Source organism: Neodiprion virginianus, chromosome 5 (assembly GCF_021901495.1).
Source record: "Neodiprion virginianus isolate iyNeoVirg1 chromosome 5, iyNeoVirg1.1, whole genome shotgun sequence".
Classification (NCBI taxonomy): domain Eukaryota; kingdom Metazoa; phylum Arthropoda; class Insecta; order Hymenoptera; family Diprionidae; genus Neodiprion; species Neodiprion virginianus.
In genome coordinates this window covers 25775272-25799396 of record NC_060881.1, presented here as the reverse complement: position 1 = coordinate 25799396, position 24125 = coordinate 25775272, and the positions used below count along the sequence as shown (strand labels likewise).

Below are 24125 nucleotides of genomic sequence, written 5' to 3'. Positions count from 1 at the left end.
CAAAATCAACTCAATAACTCCACAGCAAAAAAAAAAGTATCGTGAATTGAGCCCACGCGACTCGAACTTCAAAATTTTTTACGTTGAATATGAATTTAACAATATTTTATATTGGAATTAAGCGAATTTCATCAACATTTTGGTCAGTCACTGTCTCGTCTGCTACGTATATTTTTTTTTTAGGTAGGGGGGGGGGAATTCTTCAAGTTTTTTCGCATTGGGGCCCGTAAAGTCTAGTTACGACACTGGTTGGAAAGTAACGTCAATATTACATTTGCCAGGGTACAGAGTGGAGCCGATTTTATCTTATGTACGTATGTACCGGAGAAATTTATGGATATTTCTGTACATATTTGAAAGCCTCCATAGAGTTCTTTACTGTAGTTATAATAATAATAATCCCGTTTATATAAGTGTGTGTATATATATATATATATATATATATATATATATATATATATATATGTATTAACTTGTATTATTCTTGATCTTCAAACGTCTCACGCCACAGTGCGTGCCGCAAGGAACTATTTCTTTTTTGCTAACCGCATCATGACGACATTATAAGTTTGTAACGGATACAAAACGCTATAAGAACTCTGGCATAATCCTTGAGGTCCATGGGCCAAGGCCGTATGGACATAAATTATTCGACAGTTAACACTGGTTTTCAAGATTTTTGATGTATATCCATATTTTTGGTTAAATAAAAATTCTGTTACAAGTTGACGATTTTTGCTGAGCGGGCCGTCCGTATTGACAAAGGAACTTAAACACGGCTACTCCTGGACATTCGGCATTCTGTAGCAAAGAGGATGAGATCTTTGTTCTAACATTTCTCTTCACGAGAAATCCCTCATAGATTAGCGGCGATATCTAGAGGTGATGCAACGTACTAAAAAGCTTTACAATGTTTCCTTTTTATCGACAGAAAGTAACACCGATGCAGCTGAATCCTTTAAACTTGTATTCAAATAATTGGATTATTATATATTTTAGTTTGGTTTCCTGAAAGAAGAGTTTCGGTCACGTGATTCAACAAAAATTCTATATCTCAATTAAGTTCGTAATTGAAATGAACTTGTCTGTGAACTGAAACACTGTAAACTAAATTTTTTTTTCCTCCAGTTATCGAATTTTGCAATAAATTAATTTGTTTCAGGTCTGTATACCTCGGAGTTTCTAAAAGAGATCCAATTATGTATTTGCAAAAGTTTCAAGTTAGTTTTAAGTGAATCTCGAATACCTCAACCAATAAAAACAAGAACTTGAGAAGTACGCCGTACAGACATAACAAGTGTAAGTGGACATTAATATCTAGAGTTGTCAGTAAATAATGAATTGATTTAATTTAGTTTGATTTATTAACTAAACGTATATATCAGTAATTGGCGAATAACTTCCATTGCAAGCTTCTTTCCGCTGGTGTATGCATTGCATACAAAGAGAAGCACAGAGATGTTAATCCGAATATTGGTTATGTTACAGTTAAATTATGACCAATGTACACTAGAAGCGGATGAGATGTGGCTGTTCGGGTGATCATTTCATCTGTTTTTCTAGCTCCGTCATCTCAACTGAAAATTACATACATTAAATTTAATCAGGTGGTATGAGTATATGGCAATAGAAAGCAGTCTACTGTGTTCGTTACTCTTTATGGTCCATAGAAACTTAGATAATTACTCTCAGCTAGACGCTTCTTTTCCGCTGCTATTTTTGCATCACGGATCGGCTTTTCCCTGGCCTCGACCTCTTGGAAAGCGGCTTCAAGTTTTGAAAATTTGTTCTGATGGTAGATACCCCAGAGGATACCAGCACCGAGGAAGGTCCATCGCCCAAACTATATGACACAAAAAAAATTATACAGAATTACTTACTACAGTTACAGCACAGGCGTGTTTCGAGCCAACAATTTATTTCTCTCCGTTGCGTTTTTGTCTATTTCGCGGAGATAATGAACAAACGTCGCCAATTCTTCAACTGTTTATTCGAACGTTATACGAATAATTATGTAACGCTAGGTGCAATGTAACTACTGTGAGTGCAAAAGTATCGTCTGCTAAACACATGATTGATGTCAGTTATCCATGACACGTAATTAGCGGAATGAAACCACTACACAGAATTTTAATCGCCAAATGTCATGGCTTAATAATAACACCGGAATACCTTGATTAGGGGAGAAACGCGAACGGGCCTCGGATTCAGCTGTGCGGTCGACATTTTGGTGATCGAAATGTAACTACAGCACTTCCAGCGGGAAAAGACTGTTCATTGGTCGATATTGAGAGTGTTCAGCTTCAAGCTGAGGCCCGTCTTCGTATTTCGCACACCTCGGTCGTTGCGGCTTCTTGACAGTAATACCAACTATTGCTGTCCATTCCATTGTAACCAATTTTAACCTACCTTGTATGTAACACTAGTATTTATCAAGGTGCGGTAAGTCTGAATCTGTGCCTTGCCTTTGGAAGTTACATAAAGTTTTGTCTTACACATTTCTAGTCTTATTGACGTCATTTAGACACCCTCCCTGGGGTTCTAAAGTTTTAAAATAAAGTTCAGTTACTTTCACATCATGTTTGATTTTTTGTTGTTGGTACGACCGAGATGCAGATAATCAACTTTGAGGGTAATACCTTGTTCCTTCTTGGCCGACTGTAATTACCTTCATTACAGCGTTGACCGAAGATATATACCTCAGTCAACGATTAGCGTTTTCGGAGTTATTCCTAAACGTTGTTTAATGAAGAGCAGCCAATGTAAACTGCGTGCGCAAACATAGCGGAATCGAAAACAGTTTGAAAATTTTCCGTATAACCGAAATTCACGATAATCGTTATCAAATGTAGGAATATTAAAGTTCAATTTTTCTCCGTTAGATATCCCTATATCGCTGCTCCCTCCTACACCGTTTCGACCCGCGAGGCAATGGGATATCGTCTAGTCTAGTCCGTGTTCTTCGTGGTTGGTTGCCTTTATAATTCAGTACCTCAGTGATCAAAATGGCGTTACTGTGGTCGGTGGTGTCGGTCGGTTTCTCGCTGCTATTGACGCCGTTTTTGATGTTTCTACTGGCGGTGCTATTTTTGGCATCGATTGGAAAGTCGCTAGGTGTCAGGAGACTTTACGTTAAATTGTTACTGGCAATTTTCGAGGTGAATAGTATAGCGCATCTATTTTTATGTATTCATAAACGTGAGACAGCTTATAAATTACCAGTACGTAGGGCTATAATACTCCTCGATATAAGGCTGAATCAGTCTTGTTAAAAGTCCAATTGACGAAGCGAACAATCCGGCCGTCATTTCCTTCCGGCAGTAATAGTCGCCGTAATAGATGATCATCAATTATTGTCAAACGAGTGTCCTACACCTGAGCAATCGATCCCGCATTTGTACGTTACCTTCGTCAAATCGTAACCGTACCGTCTATGGTACATACGATAGTCCTTAATTTTTTTCATCCGCATGATTCCAACCAATGATTGCCTTACGATTTGTTTACGACTTGCTCTTTTTTCACTTACCGTGAAGTTTGTCTCCCGTAACTTATACTTTCATTAAGAGGCTGAAGTTAGTAACGTTATCGTAACAACATCGGAGAAAAGAATCACTATTTTCATAATTTTACAGTGTTTTTGAAGGAACTAAGATTTCGAAATATAAGTGTGTTTTTCGTTCTATTACGGTTTACTAAATTTCAGACAATACCAAAATCGTGAAATAACGGTTTTACCTCAGCATGAATCGTTACGATAACGTTTACGTCCTTCACGTCGTTCGATTTTCAAGCCGTTTTTCGATCTTGAATTTATCCAAGGTTTACAGGTTTTTTACGAATGTAATTTTTTCACGGCCATGTTTCGAGTGCTCGATAAATTTCACATGTCACACCTACCTGAATCCAGTTAGGTATGCGATATTCACCTTCCTGATTTTAATTCCCTGTGACTAATTCAATCGAATAAATTACGGCCAGGGGGAGAGATGATACCAGTCATCGCGATCTGGATACATTATGCAATAATATAATTTCTTTGGTTTCTATACATTCTATTGGCTGTTCAATTATCACACCATATTTTGAGTTGTTTGAGCTTTGCCTACTTCTCTTTCCATGCTGTTTTATGTCTCGTGTTTTTATCTCGCGGTCTAATGTTTACGCAATCCTCGCCGCACACTTTCGTGACGTTTTATAACTCTGCGTAAGTACGACAAGTAGGTTGGTACGTATATTATTTTGATGAGGCAACAATTTGTAATTTTTCAGGAATTTGGACTAAATCCGTGCATGTCGGCTGTCAGTAATGTATTCGTGAAAGAGCTTGGGTTCGAAACCACGATATAATTAATTTCTAATTAGAAGAGATCAGATTATCTATGCCAGGGTCTCGTTTTGTGCTGATAGATTTTTTTCACGCTTCCAAGTCGACAATGTACTCATTTCTCGCGATAATAGAAACGGGCAAAAGTTAATCATTTTATGTCTGTCACTGCCGCAAAGTTTCAACCGCGGTTTTTTTTTTTGTTTTTGTTTTATTTTTCTTCAACTCGTTTGAAAGAAAGTTTAATTCTGTAATAAATCGAAGTTAATTTATAAACACCATACAGGCACGACACACGCGATGAGCTAAGATCCATACGTGTTTTATGTATGTAACAAGTATGTGCAAAGGTCGGAAAAAATATCTAGCATTAATTCGTAATAGAAATCATGTTGTCCTCCCATTTATTGCGTCCTTGTATTTACCGTTCAGCTGTTAGAATATTTTATTCAATATCGCATAAAGTGTCGCGTATATAGTATATGTACCGTTAAAACAAATCTTTTTTCATTCCTCTAGAATGTTGTTTTACCGGTTAATTTTTCATGATTACGCGGCGTACTGCTACTAAATAACAATTCTCGATTGTTCACTAATTCCGTTAGTAGCATGGTAATTAATCAATATTCAAATTTCGCTAACACTAGACCGGTTTACAGTCTTACAAAGACAGCTATATGTATATGTATAGCTCTATTGAGTGATTGTGTATCCGTAAATCCTTACCTATTGTGTGCTGAATGTATTATAATATTTAATATCACGACTCGCTTGAATTTTGAGCATAAGGTGCTGGAAATAAATGGCAATAAATTTCATATACTTGTCATACAAATTATTTTGTCTACCATCGTAAACGTGGAATAAATAAATTGTTATCAATTTTTTTTTTCTCACTTAGTTTCAAAATCGCGAGTGATAAAACTTGACCTGTTCGAATAGTCAAATAAAGATTCTTCTAAGGTTCTTTAAACATAGTTTTTTCTTCGATCGCTCAGATGGAATCTTAATTACTTTATCTCACTGTTTTATTTTTTTTTTTTATATACCTATTCTAACCTACTTGAGTTTAGAGATCTAGTTGGTTTACATATAAATCTGTGTATTCGCATAATATAACGCGCAAAAAGGAGCAATGACTTGCAAAAGGATCGGTCAGATATCTGATACGTCTTTGGACGCATGCTCGGATTTTGCAAAAGTCATAGTATGCTTGTTGCTTGAAATTCTCTGTCAGCTGTTGACCATGTGGTCAAAGTGATAAGGTGCAATTCTATATCATTTCTATATTCTATATGTAATGATATTGCGCATTGAATTTATAAACTTTTGTTACTGTATTACCAAAGGCCTCTGTTTTATTTCCGGTTATTGGCTTTGCTTCATCAGTAACTTCCATTCAGAGATAAACAAGCTTGTCTTGTATTTCAAAATTGGTGTTGAATATGAGTTATGCGTTATCGAACCTGCTTATGTACAGTATTGACATTTTAATGTCATCAGTAATTGATGACTATAAAGCTTTCCTCATCAATCACTCTACTTTTTTTATTGCCTTGTCTTTATTGTCTATTTCTAAAAATTGACATGAATTTAGAGTGACTAAAAAGAAAAAGTTTCTAATCAAAAAAATTTACCAATTCCTTAGTTAATTCTTAATTCTTTACAAAACTTCATTTTTCTTTTTCGTAAAATGTTACGAGAGATATTAAACTTGGTTCTGGTGTTTAACAAAGCAATTATTAGGTGGCACTGGTATTAAACTCTGGCAGTAATCTTTTTTTTCTTCATAAGATAACATTGTTATCTACTGTTCAAAGGGCGTTCTGCATAATGCTTGTAAAAAACGAGTACTCCTTGCACCTGGTTGTTTTTAATTATCTCTTCTAAGCTTTGAACAATGACAAACTTTTACTATCGGTGATAAATCATCGCATTATCTAATTAAATTAATGGTGTGTTCTTTGCCAGGGTATTTATTCGACAAATACTTGTAACTTAACTCTGGTTAAGCTTATCAATCAGGATAAATTTTTCCATGGTGAATTGAAAAGAAAATGACTTTTGACTTGCGATCGCCTTTGATGACTGGGATTATTCATGCTTTCCTGTCACGTCTGTTAAAATATTCAAAAGTACACTCTAACCCGGCTCGGCTCTGAATAAATAACACTCTTGTAACAATTCACTGTGTACTTTGTTTCATCATTGCGTTAAAAGCAAGTATGTGTCAAATGTTTTTATTCGTGCTGTTAAGATAACGCAATATGTGCTTGCCTAAATTCCAATACCATTTTTTTCTTGTTTCTTGAGGCAAGTGCAAAATTTTTAATATTGAAAAAAATTTATATGACTATTTTTGGACAAATACTAACCAATTTCTTAACGACTCTGATTATTTCTCACTTTATTCATGACGTCTTTCACGTTATTCCAACACTTTAAGAGATTTGATCAAATTTAATAGAAATTTTTTAAACGTTTTCAGTTTTATTCAAGAAATTAAAATTGGAAGGGAATCTTGTGTAAGAATCAAAATTTAAATTTCATACAATGATTTCTCAAAAATCTATTTAAAAGGCTGATAAGTAAGAAAAATGATTCGGAAATTTTTAAAGAAAATTTTGCATAACATTTAAAAAAAAATTTTAAAACATTGCACGAGTACCCTCAATTTTGTTTCGTCAAGTTCTATGGCAATATGTGAAAAGTTATTATAAAATTTTTGAGTGGCTCGAATTAATTGGCTGTATTGTCTGTCCTCAAGTCCACTTGCAAGCAAAGATTCCTCATTTCTTTATTGCTGATGTAGTCTTGATTATGCATTTCGTTATTATTGATTGTTGTTTGGGTTTTTTCTTCTTTATTAATTCTATGCCCGTGTGTTTGTGCTACCTGTATTATCATTCCATGTTGTCATGGGGTTATTGCATATATTATTGAATTAAATAGATGAACAAATACAAAACTCGATCAGATCTCTGAAAGGGTTCGAATCACGTGAAAGTATTTAGAATATAACTAGAAACAATCGATATTTACAAGACTGTTTTAAAGTCGTGAAATTTTTTGAATAAAGTAGACGGAAATATTTGTTCATCAAGGTCAATATATCGCCAGGCATTGAAATTACCCCGTTTTCTTACTGCCTGAACAATTCTCTCCGATTGTAAACACATGTCAGGTATATGGCACTCTCAGCTGATGATGCAAATTGAATAGTAATTCCATAATCACTTTAGGAACCGCTAAAATTACGCAATAATTTTGAGTAGCGACGGAACAATGGAGTGCCAATTTGCATTGCTCAATCAATGATCATATACTTCGGGTTCCTAATGGATATTACATATTCCTTCCTCGTTTTCTGTTTCTTTTCTCTTTCTGTGTTTGTCCGAATCACTTTTAAAGTGCCTTAGCTGAGGAGTCGACAAAATATTAACAACAGCTTATGCAATGAGCTAGAGTAAAAGTCAGCAAATGCTCATCAAAAGGTATTCTTAGCTCAGACTACATTGACATACATACGGAACTTGATTCTTTTCAGTCTTTCCTTCTTTATCAAAGAAGAAGGTACATTTTTTCTATTTTGGACAAATCGCAAGAGTTTTTCGAAAATTTGAAGGACTTTCGACCCTGACAATAAAATATATGCAAAGAATAAATGAGTCTCAGGGTTTAAGTTTAACAGGGAAAAATAAATAAATACATAAACATCATTGCCTTTTCTAAATATTCGTGTCGTTAAATTTGACACATTGAAGATACCATGAACATTAATATTTACATTGCTTGTTAATGAAAGTATAAGTGTGAGTTTGTTCAATATATAAAAGGCCACTTATCTTTCTGTTGATTGTAATTTATAATCTGGATTTATTAGGGCGCTGGTATCTTTCAGTAACAAGTTGGAACGAATTGATAGATAAGACAATATCAAAGCTAAAAAATTATAGCATTTTCAGTTTGCATGTACTACCTTATTAGTTTTTTGATCTGTGACGTAATTGAAACTGACCACTTATACCATTCATATAAAAAAAAGTGCTTCAAGTTCAGATGCTTCTGACACATATATTTCTGCAATTGTGTAACTTCATCCAAGATTGATTGAAATTAGATTTGTATGTGTTAGAAATTCGAAACTGTTGTATGGAATCTATTAACAGCTGTGCCATAAGTTAGTCTGCACTCATCGTTAGTGTTGACTTCTGGAGTCTATTTTTACAGTTTTTTCATGGGCGTGAACTCAACGCTAATATTTCTCCCAAAATATATTTCTCGGTCCTATTTATGCAACCAAAGTCGCATTTTGTTAGAAGTTCGGAATAGCTTTACCGAATTCATGGTCACATACCTTGATTTATTCTATGGCCTGACCACTTTGACATTTTTGTTTCAAATGTAGATTATTCGAATTTATGACTATGTGATAAATTTACATTAATTCTACCTATTCTGATTTGCAGTTTGGAAGACAAAATATTGAGAAAGTCAGAAAAAGCAATAGAAATTGGGAACCTGATGAAAGTGAGGATGAAAGCGGAACCTCAGAAGATACTGGCAACGACACAACGTCTGCTAATCTTCCCAGAAATTACAAAAAATACAATGCGGCGGAGAAGAAAAAGAATGGAGTACTTGGAAATTCGGTGATTGCCAGATCGAAAGACCTGATTATGGTTCCAGAACCAGAAATGAATAACAAAAATCACATCAATCACGTCAATCACAGTCATTCTTATCGAAATACGCTGGAAGTAAATGGTAACAAAGAGGTAAAATGTTATCCATTGAAATTGAGCGCAATAATTAAATTTAGGACTCGAGGAGCATCATTTTTTATTTATGCCGATTGCACTTTATGGAATTTGAGTACGATACAGAAGTTTTACAAGGTGTGCAATAAGATCCAGCAGTTTTTTTTTGTTGAGATTTTGTTGTGAATGTATACCTATGGGTATATCATCATAGTTACAAGTGAAATATTTGTTTTGAATGCAAAGCTTTGTTCCCACATGAGCTTATACATATACTGTCTATAAAACAAACGATAGGAAAGTAAAACATTTTGTAATTTCCTTAAAAGTTCAAAAGTTTTAGGAGATAATAAAGAGGTTTTAAAAAAATTGATTTTTGTCGATCAAGAGTTCGACTTGTCCAGATTCAGGGATTGCTTGTACAGATTAATTATTTGCAAAATCTAATATCATATTGAATTATATATACAAAATATGAAAATCTCATTATCAATCGATGCGCACAGGTTTAAAAACCAAATGATCAGACAAATTGTGTACATAGTATACGATATTTTTATTATTCCAGAGTAGTTTACCTAGAGAAGACTCATTCGAGATGTTGAAACGAGAATTTGACACATCGACCTGTTTGGATTATATCAAGGCCGGGGTCGAGGCCATTATTGAAGATGAAGTAACTTCCAGGTTCGAGGCCGAAGAACTTAAGGTGGGAATTACCGATAATGTTTATTATTCCATCATAATTGACGTTAATCAACAATATCCTGGTAGTTTTAGTACACACAAGTACCTACGACTATCAAAAGTAGGTAATGAGTGTGATGATGGATATTATTTGTTTCTGGTGCGATTTCTCACCATTTTTTGCCCCACATGTCGGTTCTTTGTTTGAATCTTTTTTATTTATTTTTTTATTTCCCTCAGCTTTCAGGAAATTCGTTTGTATAAAGTCAATTTGCACTTACAGAATTGGAATCTCTTAACAAGAACCAATAGACACTACGAGTTCATATCTTGGAAGTTGACAGTCATATGGATGTTTGGCTTCCTGATGCGATATTGCTTCCTTCTCCCTTTAAGGATACTCATCTGTTTCATTGGGGTGAGTTTACACGTTCTAGAAATATTTGTTGTAATTTTGACGAGAGCTAAACAAACTCATTCATTTTTTATGCGGAATAGAATAAAAATTGGAATTATACAATCTGGGCACTATTAATACTGATTAAGCTCTTTAGGCAGTGTGGCTGGTAGCTACGACATTTCTTGTTGGCTTTATGCCAGACGGAGCAATAAAACGTTGGCTAAGTGAACACGCTTCCTTGATAGCGTTCAGAATTTTTGTACGTTCTGTATCCGGCGTTATAACCGTACACAATCCAGAGTATATGCCGCAAGGAGGAGGAGTATGCGTTGCAAATCACACGTCAACAATAGATGTTGGAATATTGTCTGCTCAGACTACATTTTCGTTGGTAATTCAATTTAGAAAATTAAAGAACTTTGTTATTAAAGCTACATTAGTCGTGTCCCGGGATATAATGTTCTGCGTCCAGCTACATCTCCATCCATGTGTACGTGTGTGTATGTATGGGATAAATATAATGCAGATGACATGTGCTTTGTGTTTAATTTTCACTTATCAGTCAATGAGAATTATCATAAATTTTTGTTCGGTTTATTTATGTGTCTGTTGCATATATACTGTGATTCTTCTTATTACAAGTACTACTACCGTAAGTCTCGATAGCGAGGAATAGTAAAAATGATGCAAATGTTTGATGTGGAGAAGGTTATGTATGTGTAAGTCCGAAAATCCAAGTTTACTATTTCCTTCACTTATTAAAATATTTCCTAATTGGTGTCAATGTGAATTCTTTATCCTCCTGTACAAAAATTCCAAATTTGTTAAAACCACCAATTGCGTTCTGGACAACTACGTATTTCGATATATACTGGAATATGAAGTTATTATCGTCCATGAAAGAAGTAGGTATTTTTTTTTCTTCTTCTTTTCCAAGCTTCAAGCTAATTTCTATTAGATGATATTCAATGCAATGGTTATCCTCATATTTATGATAGAAAATCCACTACCGCACGAATTAGTTGCATTAGCAAAACTGATTGATAACGGCAAGTTGACCAACTGTCGACTACTTTTTACTGAGTAGCTGTATACAGCTATCTAAATGAAGAGAAAGGAAACGAGAAGATGATCTGTAATTTTCCTGCAAAATGTCTTCCTCAATATTATTATCATCTTGTACATTGCTTTGCTAAGTTGTGAAGGTTGTACTTACAGGTGATGTGGCTGACGGCGTGTACAGCAGTTGTGGGATATGTGCCTGAAGGTAGATTCAAAAGATGGCTGAACCACAGAGTATCGATAATGTGCTTCAGCGTACTATCCAGTGCACTTTCCTCAGTTATCCACTACCACAACACTGAGAACCGGCCACTGAGGGGTATTTGTGTCGCCAATCACACATCACCTATTGACGTGCTTGTTCTCATGCGCGATAACTCTTATTCCTTGGTACGTCCTCTACTTGCTCAGAGATTGAATTGTTAGAATTTTCTTTCGATATTTTACTATATACCAGCTATTAACTATTTTTACATTTTCGACTTGTTATACATAACATTGTCACACTAACAATTTTATTAATACCAGCAATTATGTATTAGCTAATTGAGCTGAAATTGGAATCAGTCGGAACTTCTCTAAAGCTGTACCCTCTGACTGATTTACAAAGGGTGGTTCAAATTTGGCTAGTTCTCGTCTCTTATTTATCTTTCCCATCCTTCTCCTAAGCTTTGTCTTTGTTTTATTCTTCTAATTTTAATGATTCTCTATGGTGCTTTACTGTTTTCTTCTCGACAGGCTTGTGAGTTGGGGTTTTTTTTGTTTCTTTTCCGTTTTCACTGGAAAAAATTATTCTTTTTTTTATTCAAATTTTATACCCTGGTAGTGATGCAGATGTATTTATTGTTACTTGTTTTGATGGTAGCGTTTATTCATTTTTTGTGTATAAAATTTGCTGCATGCATGATTTTTTTTTCTGCACTGTATAATTTCTGTGGAAATGAAGACGTTTTTTTTTGTTTATTGACACTTATGTTTCGAAAAATTGCATCATTTTAAATCAAGAATTTAATTATAATCTCATTGTTATTGTTGAGATTGCTGAAAGACGAATTGGTCCTAAGGTTTATGTAAAAAGTGTTCATTAATGCATTGGCTCAATGTTTGGCTGTTTCATAAAATTATTAAAACTTCGTTGTCAGACAAAATAAGGTTCCTAATTTCCTTTAAAACCATTCTTATAGATAGGTCAACGACACGGCGGGTTTTTAGGGATTCTTCAACGTGCCCTTGCTCGAGCTTCGCCTCATATTTGGTTTGAAAGATCAGAAGTTAAGGACAGAGAAGCTGTCACAAAAAGGTATTGCTATATTCTAGTATATGATAATCACAAATATACTGAAAGGGTAGGAAAAAAAATTGAAACCTTAAAACTTTCCAACAGGTTAAAGAAGCATGTCTCAGATCCTACGAATCCACCGATATTGATATTTCCCGAAGGAACCTGTATTAATAACACTTCTGTAATGCAGTTCAAAAAAGGCAGCTTTGAAGTAGGAGGTGTAATATACCCTGTTGCCATAAAGGTACAATGCATTCGTGTTTGAAGTTTCGTCCTCTCTCACACGATTTTTTGTTGAATTAAAAATTCAAATGCAGTGCTACGATGTCATTGGCACAGTTGAGAAATTCACGAACATGCAATCTGGCAAGTCTCAAATAGGCAAAAAAGTCATTTAGATATTTTATTTTCCTCACAGTACGATCCAAAGTTTGGTGATGCTTTTTGGAACAGTAGCAAATATTCAATGATCCAGTATTTATACATGATGATGAGTAGCTGGGCGATAGTCTGTGATGTTTGGTACCTGCCACCCATGTACAGACAAGATGGAGAGAGTGCAATTGACTTTGCTAACAGAGTCAAGGCTGTAATCGCCAGGCAGGGCGGACTTGTCGATCTCCAGTGGTAAATTCAATAATCTCTTCTTTAGATATTAATATTGAAGCGTTTCTCATCATAAATGTTGTGATGCTGCTTTTGAAATGCATTTTATATGTTTTGCTTGTAATATGACAAACCTATAGCCACTTATTTTTCTTGACTTTAGGGACGGTCAGCTGAAAAGAATAAAGCCAAAGAAAGCATGGAGGGAAAAGCAGCAAGAAGAATTTAGTAAACGAATAAAATTTGAATAAGTATTTAAGGAAGAAAAAAATGAAAAAAAAAATCTTTAATTCTAGCACAAAATGAGCGAGATTGGGCCATCCGATCTTAGGATATAATATTGATTGGAAATTGGAAACGTTTTCAAAAATGCAGAAAATTTCATTTGTGCAAAATCTGTCTATTTTCACCCAGCTTTTGCTGTGAAATGGAAAAAATAAGAATCCTTTCTTATTCAAGTCATTTGACTCGGTGCACTCACATTTCTTTGTTCCATCAATATCATCTGATGTACGACCAGCAAATTCTAACTTTCATGTCTTATTTTCTCAGATGTAGAATTTCGTCAATATAATTGAATGTATAGGGAAACATGTATTACATTGTGCACATATTTATACTGCAACACAAGGCTCTGACAATTTTTCGTCATCACTAACTAACAAGATTTTGTCAACTGAAATAACTATTTGTGAATACTGTCTCGATTTTCGTTTCTTTAGGAAACAAACGCGAATTGAGTGTCATTATTTCTTCGTTGTCAATAATCAATACATTTGTTGGAAACTAACTCGCTACAAGCACAAAACAGTGGTGTGAAATATTGTTTTAGTGGGGACAGAAAAAAAAAGTAGGAAAAGAACATTGTCATCACACACTAATAACTACCACTAAAAAAAAGTCAGTTGTCTTAAACAAAGTTTCTATAAATATGTCAATATTTCATCAATTTTAGTTCTTGGTATAATTATATTAAGAATACTTGCGAGGCAACAAAGGGGATTTGCGGGCGAATGGTTAGTGTAATTTATGTACAATAGAACATTAATAAATTAATGTTTTATTAGATGTACGTACTGTAGGTTGTGTGAAAATTTATATAATATGCGTGTGCGTGTGCGTGTTGTGTAGGAAAAATTCCGAATAGTGGGTTTTATTCTTTTTTCTTTTGTCATACTACTAGAAAATTGACATCTATACAAAAGAAAAAAAGAAAGTTATGTTAAAATCCTCAAACCCGTAACACAATGGAAAAAAAATAATCGGTTTATAATTGGGAAATAACAATTATTCTTCAATTACGGGGTAAATGGAAAACCGGAAAAAATTGAATCACTGTTGATCAAAAAATAATTCTCATTTTCCATTCCTGTTCCAATGTTTGGTTATTTTTTTAAAATTTTGTAATGGGCATAATAGGTACCTTAAGTAAGCACTAAAAAATTACCTAATATTTTCAAAACTAGATTGGATTTATAGTGTTCAAAAAAAAAAAAAACTCAGTTAAAATTTGAAATTATTTATTAAATTATCAACGAAGTACGATGGCAGCCGGTTGTGAAGATGTCAGATGTATCAGTTGAACATCGCTAGTTAAAATTTTTGGTTACTTGATACTTTTGCCATTATGATTCGTTACCCGTAAAACCAAAAATAATTTAAAAATGTATTTTGCTACTTTTATATTATTATTATTGTTGTTGTTGTTGTTATTATTGTAATTATTGTGGCCATCATCATCATTGTCACCAATATCACCACGATCGACCTTTGATCGATTACGAAGTTCAGTCATATAATGCATCACACTTTTTTTTACTAATCTTCTAGTTTATATTGTAACAGTGATATTAGCAAATTTGTAAATACATAACACATTGCTACCATAGTCGTTTAATTTCTGGATTATTCACTCATATCCTATGTTTGAAACTTTTCACGTGAAATTGACCATGAAGTTCTCATGATTGTGCACAAATATTTGTGAAATTAAATTTTATGCACTCTTCATTTTCAAAGATCAACTTTTTTTAAAGAGGTATGTCCATTTTGTGGCAGGTTTTACATTGACGAGAATACCTGTACAAATAATCACTGTTTTGTTTAATCCATCTATTGATGCAAGAGATGGAGGAGACAGTATAGAGTTCTAGATTTATCTCTATTTTGTCCACTGGTCCAGAGGATGCTACATGTCTCATTATCAACCCAAACTTCTATCTATAGCATTCTTAACTATCATTGCAAATAGTATGCCAAAGAAGTTTGTAGTGATTGAAAAAAGATGCGATAGAATCAAAAAATAATGTAACGTGGTTTGAAAGATTGTTAAATTTATTGTGAAAATTTTTGTCGATGTGGTTATCTAGTTCATGCGTGCGAGATAAAAGCTGTGCATTTTTCCCTTTTTTTTATGGTAGCGCGCGTAGATTTTGTAAAAAGAACGGTTTTTTTGTTCTGATTTTTAATTAGGATTTACTCTTTACTACAAGCTATATATTTTTGTAAGTTAGAAATGTGTAAGCTCTTTTTAAATATATGATACGAATATACGATGTATCGTGAACCATTAAAAAAGTTCCCTTATAAGATGTGCAAACTGATATAGTAGGGATAAACGAATTATTTTTGCACAATTTCTTTTTCTTGTTGTAATCATATGACTAATGGCTAAGTATTAAGTATTGGATAGAAAGTTAATTAAATAACAATTGATCATTTTCGAGTTACTTGACTTTAGGATTGACACTAAATCCCAAAGATCAATTGTTATACATTTGAATTTTCTATTGCAAAGAAAAGAAAAACTGTGCCACGTACTACTTCATAACAGCTGGCATGAAAGAATTAACATTCAACAAAGTTTCTTGATGTTTTGATATCGAATATACTTGTTATTTGGTAATCGTTTGAACGTTGTAATTCGTATAAAAATGTACCTATACAGTATAATAACCGATAAACTTCTAGTTTATAAATACGTATGCCATTGGTTTCCTTCCAGCTATCAATGGATCCGAAGTATTGATCACATTTTTCTTGGTCAGAGCAGAGAGAAATAAAATCTTGTATATTACCAAAACGAAATGACTTGAGGTTTTTCTCTTTTCTCACAAGTTTCCTTTACTAAATTGAGAAAAAACACAATACGAGTGACTAACGACTGATGCGTTATATGGAGCGATATTGAAAAGTTAAATATTTTCTTTGACAAAAGTCAAACTGATTTGTTAATATATATATATATTTCCTATTTTTGAACGTTAAAAAATTTTAGTAGTGTAGGAGTCGCAACATATGTGTATCTGTTTATACCTTAACTCAATAATATAAATAATTCCGAGCAATACCCTATATTCGCTGTACATACAAACCGATATTTCGTATTCGTTCGTTGATTTCTTCTTCAAATTTTGATACTCGCTGTATATATATAATAATTAAATAAACAAATTGTTAATTACTATTTGCTGACGAGTTTTAAAACCTCATCATCCTTTGAGCACGACTTAGTTGAACATCATTAAAACGTGCACAAGTAAAAACCATGAAATTGACATAAGAGTGATAAAAATGCATAAATGTTACAGGTATACTTCGTTTTATTGGAATGAAGTGATACAGCATAATGAAACGCTATTATATGTACAAAATTTGAAAAAAGCGACCCATCATCTGGCGTCAAACACGTAAAACATCATTAGATACATTACCGTAATAATGTATTTTTTTAACTCATGGTGGTTAGTAGTTTCTTTTTTTTTTTATTGCGTAAAAGAGAAAATATCGATCTTAACAATACGAATGTACCCTATCCATGGAAAGGTGTACGAGTGCATTGAAAATACTCAATAAACTCTAATCACCGTTCCCAAGCGGTTAAAATAATTACTTATACAAATTCGAACGGGGTGTAGACTCGTGGTATTACGGTAATATACGTTGATGTACATAGGTAAGTAATTGAATTGAAAAGTAACTCATTATGATCAATTATACACATACGCGCTAAACTGTGTCAGCTAAAGCTTTTTCTATCCTAACGTGAAGTCACGTTTCAACGAAAAAACAGTCTGCACTCCTGGTGTTAGTTTTTTTTTCCAAATTTCAAAGTAGTTTATAACTTATTTTTAAGAAATGAAATCTCTATTACATCAACAATCATTAATCAACATTGAACGAATAACTTGACGCAATATTTCCGTTCCTTGTGTTTTATTAATTTTTTTGTTCTCTGAAAATTTTCCTGTGCTTCTGTCAGTGATACAGAGCGAAACAACGGAAACTTCAATACAGACCACAGCCATTATTATTATAAATGTGTTATGACGAACAGTCACCAACGTGTAGCAATTTTTCAAGTGGAATAGTGAGCTAAATAGTAATTCAATAAAATTTATTCGTTACTTCAATTTGGGTAGGTATAAAACAGTATACACAAAGGGTGGTGAGGTATCCTATAATAAATGGATCACAAAATTGGTCGATGTGATCACGTACTCACTTTTTGGGTACAGTCGACAACTTGATTTTGCGTTTCAAAGGGGATAGTGACAAGAAAAGTAACTAACAATAACATTTGTTTCGTTAAATATCCGAACTGATAGATAGTAAGTTATTATTTATAGTGCAGTGGTGTGTGTCGGTAAGGTATATCAACTTTGGCTACATACATTATGAACGACCCTATCAACAATTTCTCTTCTGTTTGTAATTGTATTTTCCTTTTAAAACTATCAAACAGCTACGCTTTTTTGAAATTGTATAAATTAAGCCCACTGGTACTTAGGGTTGGATGTAACATCCAGCGGTTGATGGATATAAGTATCCTGACGATTTATCCTGAGCAATAGGATAAACATCGAGTTTATAAGTCCTTCAGCATGAATATCATTGCCAATTATGAGAATAACGTTTATGTTGTAACAGGAGATGAACTTGGCCTAAGATCGTTTGAAAAATTGCTTTACCTCTATTTCGGTTTTTTTTTAATGAATAAAAAAAAAGAGTTTACATGCTCGAAGGACTGGGCTGGTCACAGCCGTTGTTAGTGATTGGTAACGTGGCTAAAAGCGAACAACGTTAGAAGCCTTCTTGATACTGTTTCGAATCTAGTCGCGTTTGAATACCTTCAAGCTGTCTTTTAGCTTCGCATTGAGGGAAGTTCTGCAAATCGTAGTATTGGGGTGCGATTTTAAGTAACCAATCGGCTGAAATAAATATGCAAACATTGTTAGAATATTCGGTGTTTCGGTATTTTTCTATTTCATTGAAGAAAAAAAAAAAAAGAAAGTTTTTTACAATGGTACTCACGTTTTATGTCTGTTACTGTCCTGATGTAATTTTTTGTCGTAAGCACGAATTCGTTGTAGATTACCCACTCAGGTTTATGGTCAAGGCAACTGCTCGGATGTAATTGCACAACCTGATTGTCTTTTATTGTAAGATAGTGTCCCGTCCTTTCTAAATGTGCAACCTGGTATAAAAAAAAAGAACACAATTCATTATTATTCAATTAATCTTTGTCATTTTCCGCTTAAAAATGATTTACTCTCATAAGACCAAATCAGTGGGAAGCTAGAATCAAGCTTCTTGTCTGAACAATTTTTCATTCATATATTAAAAAGAGACGCATCAACATAAGTAGAGTAATACCCTTACAAATGTTTTCGATTTCTTACCTGCATGAAGAATCCGTTGACCAATGCTTTTCTGATGTTTATGTAATAGTCTTTGGACGTGAAATCGGTTGACGTACGTTTTAAACTGAACCTGTCCATGATCCTACTTAATTGCTGTCTAACGTTATCTCCACTCTTAAGTGATCGGTAGTTCACAAAATGCTCATAACACCATTGCGGATCTTCCATATCTGAAAATTATTAAATTTCTGTGTTAACACTCATAGTTCAAATTTTTCATGTTTCAGAAAAACCATAATTGAAAAATCACAGCCATATTTTATGCGAGTGCCAAGAAATTACACAAACACAGAGATGAGGAATGAATCATCAATTTTAAAAAGTCATTCAATTAGTAACAAAAGCTTTAAACACTCAATCACGTCATAGATTTACACTATGAGAAAAGGCTGCAATTGATTTTAGAATTGTTGAATATTGTACTGTAGCACACTTGTCCTCGTAAATGACATTAATTTTTTTACTTACTCTGTTTAAAGGCATGATATACATTAAGAAGAGTCAGATGATCGCCATCGATATGCGCGAACCGCATTTTTGAGTCATCTGCAGCTTTCTTAGCCTCGTTTGGTCTCACAAAACACTGTGGGACTAATACCATGTCAATTGTCAATACATAACCATGTTACCTCACCACCATCCTAACTTGAATCTACTGTAAATTGCCAGCTTTCAATACATTTTATATTTTCTTACTATAGACTATAACTGATTTAGCGCTTTAAAAAAGGAAGACACATGAAAATGTCTGAACAACATCTTCGACTATGGGGAATTTCTTATTTTCTGAACTTTGGAGCTGACGTTAAGCTAAATGAGAGAGATGTTAGAAAATTATGTGAATCTAAAATTAAAATAGAATCAACAAACCCCAATACAGTACCTGAAAGCATCGCGGTGATGCTGAGTATTTCATTACTGCAGTTATGGTTACATGAAGCTATTAACATTTTTGCCAGCTGAGGGTCGAGCGGAAATTCAGCCATAACTGCACCTAGGTCTGTTAAATTTCCGTCGTCATCAAGCGCCGCCAAGTAATTGAGCAGCTCCAGTGCCCTCATAAGTGTTTCAGGCGCTGGAGGATCCATGAAGTCAAAATGAACCTGTAAAATTCAAATTTTGATTCAAATAATTGTTCATTTCATTTTATTAACGGTAAAAAAATCGCACTACTTACCAGATCATCAATTCCAAGCTTTTTCAATTGCAAAACAACACTGCCGAGATTTGAACGAAGAATTTCTGGATACGTGTTGTCCTGCATCTCATTTTTGTATGCTCTTTCTGTATAAAGCCGAAAACATTTCCCTGGACGAGTTCGACCTGCTCTACCAGCTCGCTGTTGCGCAGATGCTTTACTGATTGGCGATACCAACAAAGACTCTACGCGAATTCTCGGATTATAGACCTGTGGTAAGTGATACCATTTTCGTTAGAATATTCGGATTTAGCGTGTCATTTTTCAATACATATCAACATTGTAATTTCTGTGGGTGACGAAATAACTACCTTTTGCTTCGCAAACCCTGGATCAATGACAAAAACAACACCATCAATGGTCAATGAAGTTTCTGCAATATTTGTGGACACTACAACTTTTCTTCCAATAGCTCCGTTGGGTTTAGTAGGTGGAGCGGGTTCGAATATTCTTTGCTGAAGATTCGGTGGAAGTGTGGAATACAAGGGAATGCATTTCAGCTCTCCAACTTCAGGTCCTAGATTGTCCATTTCTCTCTTGATTCTCTTACAAGCTTCCTCTATCTCCTCCTGTCCAGTCAAAAATAAGAGAAGGTCGCCAGCCACTTCTTCGCACATGTGAATCTGTATTACTGTTCTAATTGCAGCCTCCAAATAATCCCTTTCTGGTTCTGGTGTGTAAAATATCTCTACAGGATGCGTTCGACCAGGAACGTTCATCAATGGTGCATTATCAAAGTACTGTTGAAATTTTCCTGCGTCTAGAGTCGCACTCATTATAACCAGTTTCAGATCTGGACGCTGTTTCACAACTTCTTTTAAAACTCCCATCAATAAATCTGTCGCCAGTGTTCTTTCATGAGCCTCATCTAATAAGATTACTTGATACGCTTCGAGCATGGGGTCAGACATCCCTTCTCGAAGCAGCATACCATCCGTCATGTACTTAAGCACAGTATTTGCAGAGCTGCAGTCCTCAAAACGGATGCTGTAGCCTACCTCTTGACCTGCAAAAAGGTAACGAAATTATTTGAATAAAGTATAGCACTCGATGATTCAATTTATAAATTTTGCCCATTTCACTGCAGCCCTGGTACTATTTGTCTGGCCCGGAAAATTTGGCTCTTATGGAAAAGGGTACTACAATTTTGGATCAGGACAGAACTGAGATAATGCTCTAAAAGTGATCTTCTAAGTATATTGAAAATTATGGATTGATGTTGACTTTGTTTAAGCCTTCCCTTAGTCCATGGGGCCATATACAGTATTTCATGCTTTAATAACACTTGTTGCGATATTGAATAAAATTGTCAAGAAGGACACGATGGTACTTTTTTGCATGTTTATCTAGTCCTATGAAAAAATAACCTTTCACTTTTACTAAGAAGCACGGTATTATTTTTAACATCAACTTGGCCATATTAGAAACAATTGCGTGAATATTTGTATGATAGTCCTTGAATTATTATTAAATTTTGTGATTCGATTGCAATAATGAGGCATAATTCGACGCATAAAAATATGTTGTATGACTGATTTTATCAATAATAATCATATTAATTTTAATCTGTGTACCCAAAGCAACATCCATTTCTTCTGACACCCTCTGGGCAACTGACATGGCAGCTACTCTTCTCGGCTGAGTACAAGCCACAGCTTTCGGACCCATAGATCTTGAGTATTCGACACACCATTGCGGTATCTGAGTAGTTTTACCAGATCCAGTTTCACCAACTAAGACAATGCATTGATGCAGCGCTAAGAGCCTCATGAAGTCTGTTCTATACTCGAATACTGGAAGAGTTATTCTCTTCTTATAAAATTCATGATAACGTGGCGTATATGGAAGACCGGTATATGGGTTATGCTGAACTTGATTTTTGGCCGCCGTTGAAGTTGGCATGTTATTAGCGACTGTTCCATCTCTGTTAAGAAGTAAGACAACATTTATTTTAACAATCACTGTCACGTTGTTTTATAACTGAAACAATTTAAGGTTAGGAGTTACCAGTAAAGCATCAAGATGATGAACAATGAGTGAATTTATTGTGAATAATAAGCATACATAGTTTTAAATAAATTACATCAAATCCAAGTTGAGCACCTTTGCTGTAGTTCTTACAGGTATGTATGTACTGTATGTATATAAAACATTACTTGCTAATATAGAAGTTCGAATGGAACTAAAGAAATCGTGGAATACAGTTAAAAATATGCAGAATGATGGGTGAAAAAGTTGAGGCAAAAATATGTGTATATATGTGAATAGATGTAAAATTAGATTTTGGTAATGAGAAGGATCGCGATGGAATTTTAACAATGCACATGGCAAGATTTAGTCTTCCAGTTGTTTAACCGAGGTGATAGAAGTGCTAGTTACTTACTTCTTTCGTTTGATATATGGATCCACCACTTCAATCCTCCGCTTAGACATCGTGTGATCTTTATTTAAATGTCTAATTTAAACGAGTATACTGTTTACAAATTATTTATGTATGTACACGCAAAGCAGCGTCACAAAATGGCAAAACCAGCGGACATCCGAAGTCAGTGCCTTACTGATCATTAAAAATCTCTCGGCAGTTTTTGCGGCAAGTCCGCGGATAAGACGATACTCCTAGATCTAGCTGGCTGTGGACCAACCAATTAATTCGAATTGTCCGTATCACCAATTGGTAGGTATATACCTATATAAATTAAATATATATGTATACCCGTGTCTGTGTGTGCTGTGTGCAATATACACACTGCTATTAATAATTCAATAGGTGGAAAGTATCTTTAAAAGTAAACAAAAAAATTAAGGTACTTGACGCCGACAGGCTACATTATGGGTGTGTTCCTAGCTCCCAGCGCTGTCGACGATCCTTTATCTCTTTTGCACTGCTGAGTTCGTGGGTGGCTTTGCCTCTGTCAACGGGAGTTTGTTAACGCTGCCAGCTAATTTCGGAACGCATCCTGAACTAGAGTTGTGGCGTCATAGGCCTGCGTCAAGCTATATTTTCAGAGTGTCAAATTGACGCGAATAGCACTACGACGTCGCAGGAAAAGTTGCCCCTGAAAATACCGCGCGTCAAAACCCACGTGATTAGGTCAACGGACCTCAATAACATTCCTATTCGCATATTTAAGAAATCTAGGATTACTAATTGCAAGTGTGAAAAAATGGTGAAATGAAGAAGCAAGGTGAAGTAGCTCATAGCGTGTTCAGACTGCGCGCAATTTATTCCTCTCGCAAAATTACGTCGATATAGTGCATCAAAGAATTCGTGCAACTATTTTTCAAAATAAGCCAAATTTCGACCGTCTAAATACAAAAGGGTATAGCCTTGCTTGTTTGCGATTTTCAGAGCTCGGAAAATTTTCGTCTTACAATCAGAATCTGTTCAAAAGCCCTTTCTGGACTAATTAGACCTCAAGGATTGCATGCAAAAAAGGTATTTATTGGAGCATCGTAGGATCAACACAAGCTGAGAATATACGGAAAAAATATGATGAAACTTATTTTGGGATTATTCATTTTATTCTAAGTTACGTGCAATAGTAACAATACAATATCATACATCTCGCATCCTGCACAGGTGCATTGCCCCTACACACAGGTTGGAACTTAAATTGCGTACACAACTACCATAATTACTATCTCATACAGCATTGCTCATATTCTGCTTCGTGGCTTAAATGCAATGTATTTCGCAGAATTTTCCCCTTACTTGTATCGTTGACTGAGAATGTATAAAGTCTGATAATCTGGGATATTTTGACTGATATATGTATATCAATACCTATATCAGTGGTTATTTTGCGTAACAGTTTGCCGGGTCGGGTCGGTTTGAGAGTATTAGCAGTTTCCCGTATTATCAACCAATTAGCAACTGACCACGCCGGTAAAAGAAGTGCCTCATAACCTACACTATCGCTTGCAAAACGTTGGTAACATACTTCGTCATAGTGAAGTTGAAAATTTGACAAAATCTTGTTCAAGAAATGTCTGTTATGAGTGGTCAGGGAATTCATACTTCGCCTGACGTCGCATATTACGGCAAAGCTCTAAACATATTTTGATCGCGTTGCGCGTAGCTTACGTGGTGTTTTCACCCGG

The 24125-nt window shown here is 34.7% G+C and overlaps 3 protein-coding genes across 11 annotated transcripts; 1 reads left to right on the top strand and 2 right to left on the bottom strand.

Annotated features, from left to right (window-relative positions):
• Window positions 1-1345: 1345 nt before the first annotated feature.
• Window positions 1346-2334, bottom strand: LOC124305129 (uncharacterized). The gene is made up of 3 exons (XM_046764205.1): window positions 2173-2334; window positions 1687-1843; window positions 1346-1577 (listed from the first exon to the last, which is right to left on the bottom strand). The coding sequence occupies exons 1-3, from the start codon at window positions 2224-2226 to the stop codon at window positions 1543-1545; spliced, it is 246 nt and encodes an 81-aa protein (XP_046620161.1). The 5' UTR covers window positions 2227-2334; the 3' UTR covers window positions 1346-1542.
• A 641-nt stretch (window positions 2335-2975) lies between these two features.
• On the top strand, window positions 2976-14688 carry LOC124304413 (glycerol-3-phosphate acyltransferase 4). Of its 8 annotated transcripts, none has more exons than XM_046762628.1 (10): window positions 2976-3158; window positions 8797-9105; window positions 9656-9796; window positions 10058-10192; window positions 10329-10565; window positions 11393-11626; window positions 12421-12536; window positions 12621-12762; window positions 12937-13145; window positions 13288-14688. In XM_046762628.1, the coding sequence occupies exons 1-10, from the start codon at window positions 3006-3008 to the stop codon at window positions 13373-13375; spliced, it is 1764 nt and encodes a 587-aa protein (XP_046618584.1). In that variant the 5' UTR covers window positions 2976-3005; the 3' UTR covers window positions 13376-14688. The 8 variants fall into 8 exon arrangements, with proteins under 8 accessions (XP_046618584.1, XP_046618583.1, XP_046618588.1 ...); XM_046762627.1 differs by having other exon boundaries at window positions 9656-9799; XM_046762633.1 differs by lacking the exon at window positions 2976-3158 and adding an exon at window positions 3230-3397 and having other exon boundaries at window positions 9656-9799.
• A 475-nt stretch (window positions 14689-15163) lies between these two features.
• LOC124304412 (putative pre-mRNA-splicing factor ATP-dependent RNA helicase PRP1) lies at window positions 15164-22589 on the bottom strand. 2 transcript variants are annotated; one of them, XM_046762624.1, is made up of 9 exons: window positions 22408-22589; window positions 21599-21948; window positions 20336-21030; window positions 20004-20234; window positions 19710-19929; window positions 19295-19417; window positions 18806-18996; window positions 18438-18600; window positions 15164-18334 (listed from the first exon to the last, which is right to left on the bottom strand). In XM_046762624.1, the coding sequence occupies exons 1-9, from the start codon at window positions 22455-22457 to the stop codon at window positions 18207-18209; spliced, it is 2151 nt and encodes a 716-aa protein (XP_046618580.1). In that variant the 5' UTR covers window positions 22458-22589; the 3' UTR covers window positions 15164-18206. The 2 variants fall into 2 exon arrangements, with proteins under 2 accessions (XP_046618580.1, XP_046618581.1); XM_046762625.1 differs by lacking the exon at window positions 22408-22589 and adding an exon at window positions 22108-22238.
• Between the last annotated feature and the right edge of the window lie 1536 nt (window positions 22590-24125).